General features: G+C 47.1%; 1 protein-coding gene across 1 annotated transcript in view; it reads left to right on the forward strand.

Moving 5' to 3' along the window:
* LOC101738218 (uncharacterized) overlaps positions 1 to 16,852 on the forward strand; it is a 55,811-nt gene that overhangs the window by 28,321 nt on the left and 10,638 nt on the right. Inside the window, exons 2-5 of the mRNA XM_012692830.4 lie at positions 10,627 to 10,702; positions 13,767 to 13,979; positions 14,049 to 15,463; positions 15,762 to 16,592. Coding sequence (XP_012548284.1) covers positions 13,767 to 13,979; positions 14,049 to 15,463; positions 15,762 to 16,592 — 2,459 coding nt within the window. The 5' untranslated portion in view covers positions 10,627 to 10,702. The remainder of the gene's footprint in view (positions 1 to 10,626; positions 10,703 to 13,766; positions 13,980 to 14,048; positions 15,464 to 15,761; positions 16,593 to 16,852) is intronic.

Genomic DNA, 16,852 nt, shown 5'->3' on the forward strand with positions numbered 1-16,852 from the left:
TACCATTCACGTTATTATAATTTGAAGGTTATACATTTGAATTAATAAAAGATCGATTATAAATTATACAGATCATTTTGAACTTCCACTAATTAACTGACGACACAAATCTTGTTTTATAGATGGCGATGTTTCATTTAAAATTTATGCTCACAGCCCAAGGTTACGAAACAAGAAATTTATGGGAGAAGAATCTAATATAATTCAAGAGAATATGGAGTTGTATTGTAAATTTGGAGTTGTTTTGTGAATTTTACCACTTAACACCAGGTGGGCTGCGTATTCATTCACCAACTCCTGTAGATACAAAAAAGTAGCAAATAGCTAAGTAATTTCCTTTGACGGATGTTGAATGTCTTTTGCTTGTATACTTATGGATTTAAAGGCCTAAGTTGTTGGTTTTTTTTACCATCAGTCGTCCGTGATCCTGAGAGCTGTGAAGTGTCGGTAATAAGCCCGCAATTGAACATTTTAATAAAAACTAAAAACGTCACTGACTAAGAACAGAAACGAATATATGTATATCTATATATTAATACGTAAAGCAAAAGCTTTGTATCCCTTTTTACGAAAATTGCGCGGACGGAGGAGTGTGAAATTTTCTACACTTATAGAGAATATAGAGAAGAAGTGCACAATGCTAATATTTTTTTTTAAATAATGCATAAAGGATACATTAAATCAATTAAGAAAACATTACACACACTACATACCATGTATTTGACGCACACACGCATGCATACTATTTATTGTCAAACTTTTGTTCTTGACGTCTGTTGTCAAATTGAGAATACATTAAATATTGTTTGTTTTTGTTAATATTTTTTATAGTGTAGTCTTGGCGAAATTTGTGATTATAGAAGTATAAAATACAATCATAATAGTGTACAAACTTACAATTCCAATTAATTATAGTCGAATTTCGACTACTGCGGGACCTCTAGTATGTATAATTGGACAAACAAAATACAACCAGCGATGAAGTTATTCGATATTATTTCAGAAACTAATCTCATAGATATGCTTTTACCTAGTTTTATTATTAAAATTTCATTAAAATTATTAGCAACGCTACTGAAATACGACTAGATTTCATGCACTCCCCACTGAACGTGGTCTCGCCTTGTCGCGGCGGTGGGGCTTAAGCGTGCACCCCGATACCGTGGAGCAGCGTTGTCTGCACAGGGGTGTCGTGAACAAAGAGGACTGCACACCGTGTTCCCGTTTTCCCACCTTTGCTGGACAAAGGGTGCGTGAAGCGGGAGATGGCTCCCTTCTGGAGCCCTATTGAATGCTAGGCCATGTCCCCGGCAGCTTTTTGGCTGCTAAAGGGGAAGGCCCTCCAGAGGAGGGTACCGGTACGCCGGCGTGGCCACACCGTGGTCAGACGTGTGGGTCTGTCAGTAATGGTAGACCCCACGTGGATGAGAAGTGAACCGGAGGGCACTCCCTTCCGGTCGCTGGTTGCCATGTCCCCGGCTGCCTCTTGGCGGCTACAGGGGAAGGCCCCCCAAAGGGGGGTACCGGTTTACCGGCGTGGCTTCGAAGAAGCACACCGCAATCCCTACCGAGTAGGGGACGGGGGCTGCTGCCTAGCAGGAGCCGTGAGGATGCGAACCTCTATAAAAAATGCCCCAATCCCAAGTTTTTGACACCTGACGATGGGATGAATGGCTGGAGGGAGTCTAGTCCCAAGGGTTGTCCCATACCGTAATCCCCACTTGGTGGGGGGCGGGGGCCGCTGCCTAGTAGGGGCCGCGAGGATGCAAACCTCTATAAAAAATGCCCTAATCCTAAGCCTGTGACGTGCCCGGTGATGGGATGAGTGGCTGGAGGGTGTCCAGTCGTGAGGGCCGTCCCAGGGGACCGACCCCTGGTTAAATAACAAAGGAACGAAATGAATGATGGCAAACTTACAAAAAACATTACCCCAGGAGGGTACCACTCTAGGTGGAGAATCCCTCCGTGCTTCCACTTCGGTGGGAGCATGCTGCCCCACGTATTCTGGGGGGGGGCAAAGCATGCCACGATGAAGGGGGCTGTGCGACGGGCAGCGGAAAACCCGTCGAACCGAGGTGTGCCAGCGCTGGCTCGACGCGCTCTGCGCTCGTCAGCGACTGCGAGGCGGCTGGCCCGAAAGGGAAAGTTAGGCGGAAGAGAAAATCAAGGGGAGTTTCTTCCCGCGAAGGGGAGGGGGGGCAAACGTCGTCCTCTGACACGGATGCCCCACCGGAGAAAGTGGTGGTAGTCTCCGATTCGGCCTCTGCCGCGGAGGAGATGCCGCCCTCTAAAGGGAGACCCGCTCGGGGGAAGGGCGAACCGTCACCGGCGCCGTCATCGGCGTCGATGTCTGTCGCCTCGCTGGACGGGCGGACGACAGAAGAGGAGGAGGGCGGTCTTCGGGACCCTGCCTTGGTCATAGGCAGGGCCATGAAGACCGTCAAGTCGTATGCGGCGACCAGTGCCAAAACCAAGGCTGCTGGCCGCAGGCTGCGGGAAGTCGTCTCGCGAGTCTCGAAGGTTCTGCCTTCGGTTGCTTCCGCCAATGACCAGGTGGTGCAGCTGATGGCGGAGAATTCGAGGCTCCGAGCACAGCTACAGGCGCAGCAGCGGCCCGATGGCAAGGTTGCTGCTACCAAGCGGGTAGCCGCGACGAGGTCGTCGCCCGCGTTGCCACGTGCCGCTGGGTCGCGGACTCCTCTGGCATCTGTGCCGGCGGTGTCGCCGCTGGTCTCCGGGGTCCCTCGGGGTCCCTGTCCCTCAGCGGCGGCTGGCGACCCGTGGCCCGTGCTGCCACCATCGCGCGCGGTACAGCGGCGTTCGCGTCTCCCGTCGCCGCGGTCTAGGGAGGCGACGGCCGTCGAGCGGCAGCAGGGATCCGCGGGGCCACGGATCTTGGGCCTGTCGGAACCGAATTGCTACAGCCTGGACGAGATTATCGATCGCACCGTCCAGGCTGTAATGGAAAGGCTGGGTGGCGGGCTGGCGGCTCTCGAAGCGAAACGTAGCTGTGGGCTGACGGCCAATGGGGCCAAGCTACTAGAGTGTCCCGGTGCCGATAGTTCCGGCATCGCGGAGCGTCTGGCGGCGAAGCTCCGTACGGTTCTGCCTGAGGAGGAGGTTCGAGTGCACAGGCCGGTCAAAATGGCTGAATTGAGAGTGACCGGCCTGGACGACTGCACCACTAAGGATGAGGTGGCGGCGGCTATTGCCGCCCGGGGCAACTGCGCCCTGGAGAATATAACTGTAGGCGAGCTGCGCCTCGGTTATACCGGGGCTGGCTCTGTTTGGGTGCGTTGCCCGGTAGAGGCGGCCACCTCCTTGGCTGCTCCTCCGCCCGGGAGACCGTCGGGGGAACCGGGCAGGTTGCGCGTGGGCTGGATAGCGGCCCGCGTGCGCCTTCTCGAACCACGCGCCTGGCGGTGCCTCAGATGCTTCAGCACTGGGCACTGCCTCGCTAAATGCGCGAGTGCGGTTGACCGCAGCGGATTGTGCTTTCGCTGTGGTCAGCCGGGACACAAGGCGGCCGTGTGCTCGGCTGCGCCGCATTGCTTATTATGTGCGGCGGCCGGGCGCAAGGCTGACCACCCTCCGGCCAGCAAGAATGCAGAACGAAATCGGCGCCGCCAAGCTAAGCGGCGTCAAAAGAAGCGGTTGGCCGGGAGAGCACCGGCCGGCACTTTGTCCCCCGCTGAGGCGTTCGCGCCCGATAGCAGGGGCAATGGAGTAGGGGAGGGAGCGATGGATGTGGTTCAGCCTTAATGGATCACACCTATCGCTTCCTGCAGGGAAACTTGAACCACTCCGCTGGGGCTCAGGATATGTTGCTCCAGACCATGGCGGAGTGGTCAATTGACGTGGCTGTGGTCGCCGAGCCATACTTCGTTCCCCCAGCGGATGACTGTTGGTTTGGGGACGTTGATGGCTTGGCGGCCATACATATCAGAAGAACCGCGATGGTCCCCCCCTGGCGATGGTGACCAGGGGCCCCGGGATCGTCGCGGTACAGTTAGAAAATATCGTCGTGATCGGGGTGTACTTTTCTCCGAATCGGCCTACCGTCGAGTTCGAGCGGTTCCTGGACGGGCTAGAGGTGATCGCTCGTCACCTCGCTCCCCGTTCAGTGATACTGGCGGGGGACTTCAATGCGAAGTCTGTCGCTTGGGGTTCCCCATTCACGGACGCTCGTGGTAGGCTGCTGGAGGAGTGGGCGGTCGCGGTCGGTCTCTGTATCGTTAATAGGGGCTCGATCGCGACTTGCGTGCGGTGGACGGGCGAGTCTATCGTGGACTTGACGTTCGCGAGCTTGCCCGTCGCACGGCGCATCCTCGGCTGGAGAGTGGTGGTGGGGGCGGAATCGTTGTCCGATCACCGGTATATCCGGTACGATCTTTCTGCCCCTGCGCCGACGCCGGCTGCAGGTGCCCGCGGGGTTGACCCCCCGCAGAGTGCATCCCGGTCATTCCCTAGGTGGGCACTGACTCCTGAACAGGGAGCTCCTGGTGGAGGCCTCTATGGTGGCGGCGTGGGCGCCCAAGCGCCCACAACCTGTCGATGTGGAAACCGAGGCCGAATGGTTCCAGGGCGCGATGCACCGCATATGTGATGCCTCGATGCCCCGGGTCGGCTCTCGGCACTCTGGACGGCGACAGTCGCCCTGGTGGTCGCCCGAAATTGCAAGACTGCGTGCGGTCTCCATTCGGGCGAGCCGCCGGTGCACTAGACACCGCCGTCGCCGCCGCCTGCGGCGCGACGAGCCCGTCGCGTTCGCGGAGGAGGAAGCTCGGCTGCACCGCGAATATCGCGCTGCGAAGGACGCCCTGCGGCTGGCCATCAGGCGGGCCAAGGAGCAGAACATGGAGAGACTCTTGGAGGCGCTCGAAGCGGATCCGTGGGGGAGCCCATATAAATTGGTACGCGGCAAGTTGCGCCCGTGGGCCCCCTCTATGACTGAGCGTCTCCAGCCCCAGCAGCTGCGGGACATCGTTTCGGCGTTGTTCCCGCAGGAGCGGGAGGGTTTTGTCCCTCCCGCTATGGGCGGGCCGTCTGACACCGTCGACGGCCAAGCTCCTGCTGAGGTGCCCCGTATTACCGAGGCAGAGCTCCGGGTGGCCGTTGTCAAGATGACTGCGAAAGACACGGCCCCCGGCCCGGACGGAGTCTACGGCCGGGTATTGGCCTTGGCCCTCGGTGCCCTGGGGGACCGGCTCCTTGAGCTATATAATGGCTGCTTGGAGTCGGGACGGTTTCCGTCGCTCTGGCGGACGGGTAGACTTGTGTTGTTGAGGAAGGAGGGGCGCCCGGTGGATACAGCCGCCGGGTATCGTCCTATCGTGCTGCTGGACGAGGCGGGAAAATTGCTGGAACGTATTCTGGCTGCCCGCATCGTTCGGCACCTGGTCGGGGTGGGGCCTGACCTGTCGGCGGAGCAGTACGGCTTCCGGGAGGGCCGTTCCGGGATGCAATTCTTCGCGTGCGGTCCCTCTCGGACGAGGCCGTTTCTCGGGGTGGGGTGGCGCTGGCGGTGTCTCTTGACATCGGCAACGCATTTAACACTCTGCCCTGGACCGTGATAGGGGGGGCACTGGAGAGGCATGGAGTGCCCTTCTACCTCCGCCGGCTGGTTGGGTCCTATTTGGGGGCCAGGTCGGTCGTATGTACCGGGTACGGTGGGACCCTTCATCGTTTTCCGGTCGTGCGTGGTGTTCCACAGGGGTCGGTTCTCGGCCCCCTCTTGTGGAATATCGGGTACGACTGGGTGCTGAGGGGCGCCCTCCTCCCGGGCCTCCGCGTTATTTGTTACGCGGACGACACGGTGGTCGTGGCCCGGGGGGATGATTTTAGGGAGTCTGCCCGTCTCGCCACAGCGGGAGTGGCCCTCGTCGTCGGAAGGATAAGGAGGCTGGGTCTCGACGTGGCGCTCAGTAAATCCGAGGCTCTGTGGTTTCACGGGCCGCGGAGGGCGCCACCAGTTGACACCCACATCGTGGTTGGAGGCGTCCGGATAGGGGTCGGGGTGCAGTTGAAGTACCTCGGCCTCGTGTTGGACAGCCGGTGGGCTTTTCGTGCTCACTTTGCGGAGCTGGTCCCCCGATTGATGGGGACGGCCGGTTCTTTGAGCCGGCTGCTCCCGAATATTGGGGGACCGGATCAGGTTGTGCGCCGCCTCTACGCGGGGGTGGTGCGATCGATGGCCCTGTACGGTGCACCTGTGTGGGCTGAGCCGCGCAACCGGGCCACTATGGCTCGGTTTCTGCGCCGGCCGCAGCGCACCGTTGCCATCAGGGTCATCCGCGGATATCGCACCGTCTCCTTCGAGGCGGCGTGTGTTTTGGCGGGGACGCCGCCATGGGAGCTGGAGGCGGAGGCTGCCGACTATCGGTGGCGCAGCGAGCTCCGTGCTCGGGGCGTGGCGCGTGTCCCCGAGAGTGAGCTGAGGGCGCGGAAGGCCCATTCTCGGCGGTCCGTGCTCGAGTCGTGGTCGAGGCGATTGAACAACCCCACGTGGGGGCTACGGACCGTCGAGGCGGTTTACCCGGTCTTTGATGACTGGGTGAATCGTGGCGAAGGACGTCTCACCTTTCGTCTGGTGCAGGTGCTGACCGGGCACGGATGCTTCGGGAAGTACCTGCGCCGGATAGGGGCTGAGCCGACGACGAGGTGTCACCATTGTGGACACGACCTGGACACGGCGGAGCATACGCTCGCTGTCTGCCCCGCTTGGGAGGTGCAGCGCCGTGTCCTGGTCGCAAAGATAGGACCTGACTTGTCGCTGCCTGGCGTCGTGGCGTCGATGCTTGGCAGCGATGAGTCATGGAAGGCTATGCTCGACTTCTGCGAGTGCACCATCTCGCAGAAGGAGGCGGCGGGGCGAGTGAGGGAAAGCTCTCCTCACTACGCAGAAACCCGCCGCCGCCGAGCAGGGGGTCGGGACCGGGGTCGTATCCGTGACCTGGCCCCCTAAGAGCTAGGGGTCCCACCCGTTTTGTGCGGGGAGAGACCCAGACGTGGGGTGGCGTGCTTGCACGCTCACCCGCAATAGGAAGCCGGGTGATGGCAGACCGCGTTCCCCCGACCGCTCTGGGGGAAGGTGTAACGCGGCGCCATCAAAGCGGGCTCTCGGCCCGCTGAACGAGGGAACCGGTGGTCGTTTCGCTGGCGGCCACCGGTCCGGCGTCCGTGGGACGGTGGGATGGATGTAATGTGCTCTGCGTCAACCCTGTCCCGCCGTTTCAATAGCCCCGACTGGGCTCCGGCCCGGTCCGAGGTAGGGCGCCGGTTGTGAGCGGCAGGAGTTTTTAGTGAGGTTCAACTCCCACATACCCCACCTGCCGCGCGGGTGGGGATCCGGCGATTTTCTCCTGTGGAAAAAAAAAAAAAAAAAAAAGATTTCATGCACTGTTAAGAAATTTGACTGTCCAACAATCTAGAGATACGCTAGTTTATCGATTCGTAAAATGCAAATTTATTATCCGTATTATGAAAGAAGTCATCGCATCCTTGACATATAAGACTGATTTATCAGTCGAAAATATCTCAGATTTACCTTGATATTAAAATATTATTAACAAACCAACGGTTTTAATGTGCGACGCAAATTCTTATATTACTCCGTTGAATACTGAATGGAAATAGTAATAAATCTTTTTTTTTTAAACAATCTTATTTGCTTGTTTAATATATATTACGTATTTTTTTGCCTTGGGTACTTTACAACGTTTTCCGGCTCTGGTTCTAGGTCTAAGAACAACGCTAGAACCCGGATTTTGCTGGGATTTGTTAAATAGATTATTCAAAATCTTTGGAAGACCTACAATAATTCATAAATACAAAATTTGGAGTATTCGTTAAGCTTACTAACCGTTTCTGTTTCGGTTTTAAGGGTACGAGAGTCGTAATAAAACGCTTTTGAGATTTTGACCTCATCTGTTTTGATGGGTGACGACAATCACGTTGTGATGTCTATTTGGTTCAAGCAATTTTTAACGCTAGATGGGCCGTGAACTCCTCCACCCATATAGTGAAAATAAAAAAATGCTTTTTAACTTTTACTTTACAATAAAGTGCATCTTCTACATATATAACTCTGGTAATAATTAACCTATACCTACTGGAAATACGACATTAAAATGTCGCTTGAATACTTGTTTTTGTAATTTCGGTTTGAAGGGTGGGGCAGCCGTTGTGACTATTCTGAGACCTTAGAACCATATCTCAAGGTGTGTGGCGCATTTACGTTGTAGATGTCTATGGCCTCCAGTAACCTCTTAACACCAGGTGGGCTGTGAGCTCGTCCACACATCTAAGCAATAAAAAAAAACATGCCATTACATTCACCATTCATTAGAGATGTATTTGCAATACCGATCTTAAATCGACATAGCTTTTTGAATTGAATTTTTAATGTTCTGGAATGTTTATGAGGTGGGATTGTAAATAGCATAAGGCCATAGAAAACGCGTGTGCATTTTCATCATAAGTTTTTTTTTCTTTTCCAAACGGCGACCCTAAAACAAACATTTTTCATACCAGTCAGACGTCTAGTGTGTAGGGACACAGGTTGTTATGTAAACAAAATTGTGCGTAGTCATAACATGCGGCTGCGCCCGCAAGCTCCAATGCTTTTTACTTTTTAAGTTCAGTCGCGAATAAACGCTCCGATTAACCAGTTGTGTTATTTAATTATTATACTTATCTCACTTCGGATAACGCTCTGAACCATTAGTCACCACTACCAATATAACCGCCAAAAGTGTATTAGCAAAGAGTAATACCATTATTTCAGGGTTCCAATCCTACGGTCAGGTACATATAGCTTCTTAAAGAACAACTTCTACGTTTTGACCTTCTATCACCAGTTTGGAGATACAGGCATGCGACCTCGGTTTTATAGAATCAATAATAATAATAACCAGGAACAAGGCACACACAGTCATCTGGTCGTAAACTAGGATTCTCTGTACTATTGTACAGAGACAGACTGTATACTCTATACAACGACTGTTATAGTTACCTTTATTTGTTTAAGTATATACCTACTAATATAAAGATACACGTCATTTCGGATACTGCCGATCCGCTAACGGTGCTTTTAGGTTCCTCAAGCACCGGTCATCGTTCTCGTCGAACTCGTCGCTTGCGACGAAGGGTTGGGCGAGTAAATTAACCGACAGACACAGCCCACAGAGTTTCTCGCCGGATCTTCTCAGTGGGTCGCGTTACCGATCCGGTGGTAGATGCTGTGAAGCACGGCTCTTGCTAGGGTTCGTGTTAGCAACATCGTCAGGTTTGAGCCCCGCGAGCTCACCTACTAGTTACGGTTAGGCTGATATGATCTCTCTAGACCATCAGCTTAGGTAGAAAAAAATAATTAAATGCCCATACAAAGAGCAAACAAGCTCGTGCTCATTACATGAATGTTTTCGAGGCGAGAATTTAACATACGCCTCCCGGTCCAGCAACTAGGGTCGCTAACTGCTGCAGTCAATTAATCTTACTATTTGTCAATTATTCGTCTGCTTCTCTTTCTATCCATGCTCTCTGTTGAATCAGCATTTATATTTTTGTGCTTATCGGTCCTGCTACCTATTCAATGAGTATGTGTTTCCCCTTGTTTGGAATATAAGGGCGACAGCATTAGTACACAGTGGAATGTAACTTTAAATCGATAAAAAAAGTATTATAATTTACGAGTAGGACACATAAAAACACGAGAAATAGTTACCTAAAATTAAACCAAAATGGCGTTCTTTTTTTGTGGCTATGTGCTTTGAGGGGCAGGATACACAGCAGTGGACGTTTGCAGATTGATATTGCGTCATTTGTACTAATATCTTGACCAGTGATTCGACAGAGATTTTCACAATTACTGCTTAAAATATATAGGTGTTTTTCCATATTTACGAAATATAGCTAGAAATTGGTAGCTTACTTCACAGCTCCTTCCTGACAGAAGCTTATAATCTGTCGCGAGATTATTTATAGTTTTATGGACTATATTAAGTATATATATACGGTGCTATTACCAATACTAGCGAAAATTAAATATTTTAATTTTAACAAATATTTTTCGCGATTAATTAATTTATGTGAATTCAATCTGTCGCTTTCGTTTTTATACCATCATTTGCATTATCAAGCATCACTGTTGCATATTATGTTACCCGCTAAGAAACGTTGGTCCAATTCTATCAATTTTGTTATATTTGGGTTGACAGATTGACAGACTACCTATTACTCACACTACTCTGCACAGGTCCGTACTGTAATTGAAGCTATATTTTCCACGAAGCGATTCCGTTTTTTTTTTATCTTGAAAGGTAGGATAGCTGTCGTACATACTAGATAGAGAATTGGACCTCATTTACTAAGCCGGGCAGCGTTCACGCCACGTATGTGTTCCGCTGATCATTTTACACCAGGTATAAATAAACATAAAAATACAACGGTGTGTTAACAAAGAATACACGGCATAGTCATATTGCTTGACTGGGATAAACAGGGCGTTTATCTTATAAATCAACTAAATCTGGTTTCCTGTTTTTTCACATATAGCGTTATATTTTTGTTATTTTTTTAATTACCACATATAAATCGATTGCTTTAATTATCCGTTGGTTGTTCCAGGTTTTTCGGACATCAAGTGAACGCGTAGTAAAATGGTAAAAAGTATTGGGCCCAGGGCCCGACAACAATCGGAGAAGTAAGTTCAAATTATAAATTTCATTTAACGAATCGCAGTATCATATACTTACATGTATTGTACATTATAAACGGCTCATTCAATACACTTATGAATCACACTTATGATTATAAAATCAAACTATTCCAACGAATATCAATTATTTTTATGTTTTATTGATAATGTTACTGTAGCAATTGCGATTAATATAAAATTGTTCATCAAAGCATTAATGCGTGTTCGTTTGTAATAAAATAAAGTGTTTTGAGCTTCTAAATATTATGTTATTGTTGTAGTGAAATCTTTACTGCGCAATAATTGTTTTAATGGTTTTTACAAGCCTCGAGAATTCGTCGATAGTCGTGGTAGGCTGTATTGTAGGCCCGCACGGATATGTACTACTACCATTTATTCTGCTCCGATAATATTTTGCAAGGGGGTGGAGGGTGGAGGTTATGGTGTCTTCGTTTTAAAAATAAAAATATTAACGTAATTTTAATAACTAAAACAAATGCAAGCAGCAAATCGAAGTATCAATTAAATTCATCTCTTTTTTATCCTGTTGATAAGGATCAGATCACGATCAGATCAGATATTAGAGCCAAATTATAAAATCAAAAATGCAAAATCTTCAAATTATTTTTGGAAGACCTGAAGTTGGTTATAATAATAAAAAATAATTATAAATATTTATTGATTAAAGTAACCAGGACTCATTATGTTAGTACATCTCTTAAAACTATGTTCGTGTGATATACGTACATTTAAAATTATGTTCAAAAATTCCGTTACGTACAAACAAACATACATACATGTCAAGCTAATAAACGCGTGTTAAAAAAAGGTACAAATATACATCTAACTACTTTCCAATTTCATCGATCCAGTATCATTATTAGTCTTCGAGTATAACATATCTGCGGCATCCGTAAATATGAGTTTCATTTTTTAAGATTTGGGTACAGTGTGCTTAGTGCGAGTTTTTAACGCTCTCGATAGCGTAAAAGTTAACCCCATTTTGTATGCAGTTGGCACAATGCCTCTAATGGTACTAACCCATGCATCAGCCCGCTGAGTTTCTCGCCGGATCTTCTCAGTGGGTCGCGATTCCGATACGGTAGTAGATTCACTCGCGAAGCAATTGCTCTTGAGTTGTTAGGTCTCCTTCAGAGGCGCTCGGACAGTTGTTAGCAAATCTCACCCCTCCTGGCTGAGCCTTTGCTCGCCCACATGTCCCGGTGAAACTGGAAAGGCCTCCGGGCCACCAGTAATCTATCAACCATAAAAAAAAACCTCTAATGGCAAACGTAGGCAAGCGATCGCATTCCATACAAATATTAGCTAACTTTTACGCTATCGAGAACGTTAAAAAACTCGCACTAAGCACACAGAACAGAGCCCAGCGAACGTTTGAGGTATCAGCTACTTGTATTATAAGTACGTTTCATAATCATTTATCGTCACTACATTGTGAACTAAATTGGTAACCTGTTTAACCAGTACATTATATGTACCGTAATTTATATGATGTTTTGTATTTACTTAAATCATGAATTTTACTCGTTTTTATGTTTTCTGGAAACTGTTAAAAAAGGTTTTGTTTATAACGTATTTAGAGAGGTCATTTCAGGGTCACAGATTAAACTCAGTTGTATCTTTTATCAAATTTGCTTTAAGGAAGAATGTGTCATGTACTTAATGTGTAAGTAAGTGTAAATTAAATATATTGTAACTATTAATGAATAGTCGATACTCCAAGCCTAAATATTTTTTGATCTACATATTTGTATTTTTCTTATATTCCATTTCTTTAATTCTGCAAATAAGCTAATCTGGCTGTTTCGAGATTCCCTTTGTTTTAATGGATCCATAATAAAAAACGCTAACCTTTAAAAAACGTTTGAAATTTGGAAAACTGAACATTTTATGTTACTAGTGAAACACGGCCACCATATGACTAGCGTTAATTTATGAGAAGCTTTAAATAGTAAACAAAAATAGTAATTAAAATTACTCGCGCGCCGACTTTTGTTATTATTATGTACTTTTGTTATTTCTTCTTCCTTCTCTGTATTGCCAACAACTTGTATAAAGTTTCAACTCAATCGAAAAAAAGAATCACGAGCGCGTTGATCCACAAACAGACATTCACAAACACATTAACATGTATTTTTATGTATTATATATTCCCACAAGTACGGCCGATTGAGTTAAAGAGTATTATTTTTTGTTCGTAAAAGTGCAGTCGAGCGCACAAGTAAATAAGCACACATAGGTGCTCCAGATTACGGCATAATGCATCGAAGTATTTAGTTTATGAAATTGAATTTCGTCGATATATTCCTCATTCTTTTATCGTTAACTGGGATTTGCAAAACGTTCTAAATACTAGACAAATAAAATAAATAAGCACTTACCACTACTTATAAAATACGTAATGAATTTAAATAAATTTTGGTTTGTTTGTAAAAATATATTAAATCCCTATAACACGTTTTAAAGGGTTTTTCATTTCAAAAGAAATCTTTGTAATATAAATAGGTTAAAGTTGACAAATGTAATTTAAAAGTATTTTAGTGTACTGGTATCTTACTGGTGGTAGAACCTCTTGTGAGTCCGCACGGGTAGGTACCACCACCCCGCCTATTTCTGCCGTGAAGTTCGGCGTTTCGGTTTGAAAGGCGGAGCAGCCGTTGTTTTTTTTGGTAAGTGGTCACTCTCTCTCATGGACGTCAGCAATGCCAGGGGCAGAGCCAAGCCGCCACCTACCATAAAGTACTCTCTGCAAGCCTCGTTTGAAGAAGGACATGTCATAGCGCTTGGAAAACACCATGGAGGGGAGTTCATTCCAAAGCCGTTGTAACAATACTGAGACCTTAGAACTTATAACTCAAGGTGGGTGGCGCATTTACGTTGTAGATGTCTATGGGCTCCGGTAACCACTTAACACCAGGTGGGCTGTGAGCTCGTCCACCCATCTAAGCAATAAATAAATAAAAAACTAAATTAAACAATTTTATGACGATGCAAAATAAAAATTTAATTAAACCGTTAATGGTTCACATTTAATTTTTTGTATTTACAGATGGTAACGTGCGACAATCAAAGCGCGTCGCCGGGCGGGTTCCACTTGAGCGCGCGCGAAGATGAGCCCAGACGTTCACGGGCGCCGAGCGTTTCTTCCATATCGCTCTACAAGCAGAAGATCGATGCACTATTCGACGACAGCCGGTCTGTTACCAGCCTACCGCAATATGGCGCAGGCTTCGCACTCGATTTAGAAAGACGAGAGAGTAAGGTGTGTGTGTAGTCGCATTTACTTTCATGAAGATGTTATACGTGTAATAAAATTAACGTTTCTTTGCAGGCAAGTTCAACGCACGAACGTAAGGCTACGATATACGAAGATGAAGATGTCTATTGTCAGAGTGATAAAATCAGTAATACTGTTCAAGATCGTATAGAAAGGATGTTCGCGGATATGGCTGGAGAATCTAGGCAATCGATAGATACTATAGGCATTCATGTCTTTAGTGTTCATTACCTCGGTTCAACGCCTCTAGAAAGTAAAGTTACAAGTCTCTCTGGTCTTCAAACGCCACTCAAAGACTTGTATTTTGCATACAAAAGAAATACGCGCCACAAAACTGGATTGACAGGAAAATTAGAGATTTCCAAAAGTGGTCTTAAAGTAAGATATAAAGGAGAAAAAGGCGACTTGGAGCAATTAAATCCATTTCCGACTATAGCAGTTTGGTCGGCAGTAAAATTCGTGGTGCAACCTTCTGAAAACAAGAGCAATGAACTCTGCTACGCATTCCTGCCTTTGATAACAGATCCTGATAACATTGATAGACAAGCATTGTTTAAAACATTAGAGCCTCCAGACAATAAATATTTCCTCTCCCACAACGAAAACTCGCATTCACCACTTTTCGCTGTCGTGATGAGGAAGATCGGAGTTGCCAAACAATTGGAGTGTCATGGTTTTGTATGTCAAACGACCGAAGATGCTATAGTTATAGCAGCTACGTTATACAAATCTTTAATGTCACACATGAGTCGACAAGGACACTCTGATCGAAAGAAGCTGAAGAACAAAAACGGCGTTAGCTGTTTGAGTGTCGGAAGTAGTCGTTCACCACATGAAATAGTTATTCCAGTCAGACCGCCAAGAAAGAAAAGAAGCACGTCATCCATGAGTGGTGATAGTGATAGAGCTGATGGGTTTTCGGCCAGTGAGTCCTATCACGAAAAACAACCATTGGAAAGAACAAAAAAGATCTCTACTGAAAGTCTTCCTAACTTTGCCCCACCAATGTCAATACCTCCCACCGAATACAGAAAAATTACTGTTGAAGAAGTGAAAGCCAAATTAGACTCCATAAAAAATAATGATACTAGTGGTAGTGACACGCATGACTCTAGGAAATCGACCGGAAAGAGTTGTCCTAATCCAGCTATTAGTAAATTACAAAATGTTGCAAATACCCAAAGCGGAAGTGAATCATCTGCGCGAACTAAAGTTTCTGAGAAGATTGAACTTTTTAGAGAGTTGGAACGCCGAAAAAATCTTCAAAGACCACCATCTCTCCCGCCACCAATTCCTGTGAAACCTACAGAAGCGCCACCAGACCCCCCTAAGGAGCCACTGCGGAGGAGCCAGAGCGGGAGGAAGTCTCTCAACGAGTCCGGTGATATACTCACTAAAGTAGCCATCCCTCGTTCGGGCAGCTTTCTTAACGCTGGCGGCCTAACGAGGTACAAGTCGATTGGACAACGGTATGTGCACGAACCGTTTCATAATTGCAAGTCAATAAATCTAGCTCATTTCTTGGAAACTCAATTGCACGCTTGATAAGCATCATTTCCTTTTATAACTTGCTGCTGATGTTTCATTTGAGGATGACAGCTTACGACGACATACTTTTTCAATTATCTTGCAACTGTTAAGTGTTTCGACACATTGACTAATATGCTTAGGAATTTCGACTCATCCATTTCTATACTCCAACAATACTCGTATGTCCATTTTCTCCTTTGTTATTTGCGTATTAAGCGACACTCATTTCGTTTTCAGAAACAACGGTAAGAAAGGCGGAGGTTCACCGCTGGGATTCAGCGAACTTTTCAATGAATTCAAGGTTCAAGAGAATTTACATTCGATGGATGAGATCCTTAGTGCTATTATCGACGCGGAAGGAATGTCTTTCAACGACCTGAAACCGATCTATAAAGAGTTTCTGTTGAAGCTTGCAGTAACACTAACGAAAGACGAAATATTTCAGCACAGCAAAGCCATAATGAAGAAGCAAAAGAAGAAAGTATTAAGACGGAACAGTATTTTTCAGAACAAGAGACGTAAAATTTTTAAAGGTGCGAACGGTCTCCGGATGGTGTTTCGGTTGCCGTTCGGGAAAGATGTGAAAAAAGCAGATCCGCAAGCCCCACTTACATCGTTAGAATTCCAAAACCCTGCCCAACCCAAGGAGCCCATATCAGAAAGCTCAGTGTCAACATCGAGCTATGACATCAGACAGTTTCGACCTAAAGAGCCGATGCTACCGCCCCCAAAACGACAAGTCAGTAGACCGAGGAATTCGAAGCGTGCAGATAAAATAGTTCACGTATCGAAACGAAACGGCAAAGTTTTCAGGCCCGGAGAAAGAACTTCTTCAGAAGAATCTGACTTTCTTACCTTAAGTAATCGACTTGGCTGTCAAAACCGAAACAGCTCAAGCGGATACGTGTCTTGTTCTGAATGCGAATCAGAGAGCTGTATTGATAGATGCTATTGTTCAATGAAGGATGATTGCAAATCTAAATGCTACTGTTCTGCCGTTGAAATTAAAAAGGAAGCAGCTAAATCCAGAGCCTTGAACAAGATTAAGGGCTGTAAAGATTGCACAAAGTAAGTTATTTATAGTATTAATTGACTTTGGTTTTGGTCTTTGTATATCTTTAGATCGGTAGATCATACACACTATTTTATGGGTTCTTACTAATATTTTCAAACTTCATGAGTTCTCGATATTTCGCCATTCAAAGTGCCAAGTTCACATGTAGACTTATACTGTGCTCGTATGGATATTCTATTGTAGATAGTCAGCAATTCCGATCCGGCGGTAGATTCTGCGAAGCACTGCTCTTGCTAGAGCCAATATTAGCAAA

The sequence above is a fragment of the Bombyx mori genome, chromosome 16, assembly GCF_030269925.1.
Source record: "Bombyx mori chromosome 16, ASM3026992v2".
Classification (NCBI taxonomy): Eukaryota; Metazoa; Arthropoda; class Insecta; order Lepidoptera; family Bombycidae; genus Bombyx; species Bombyx mori.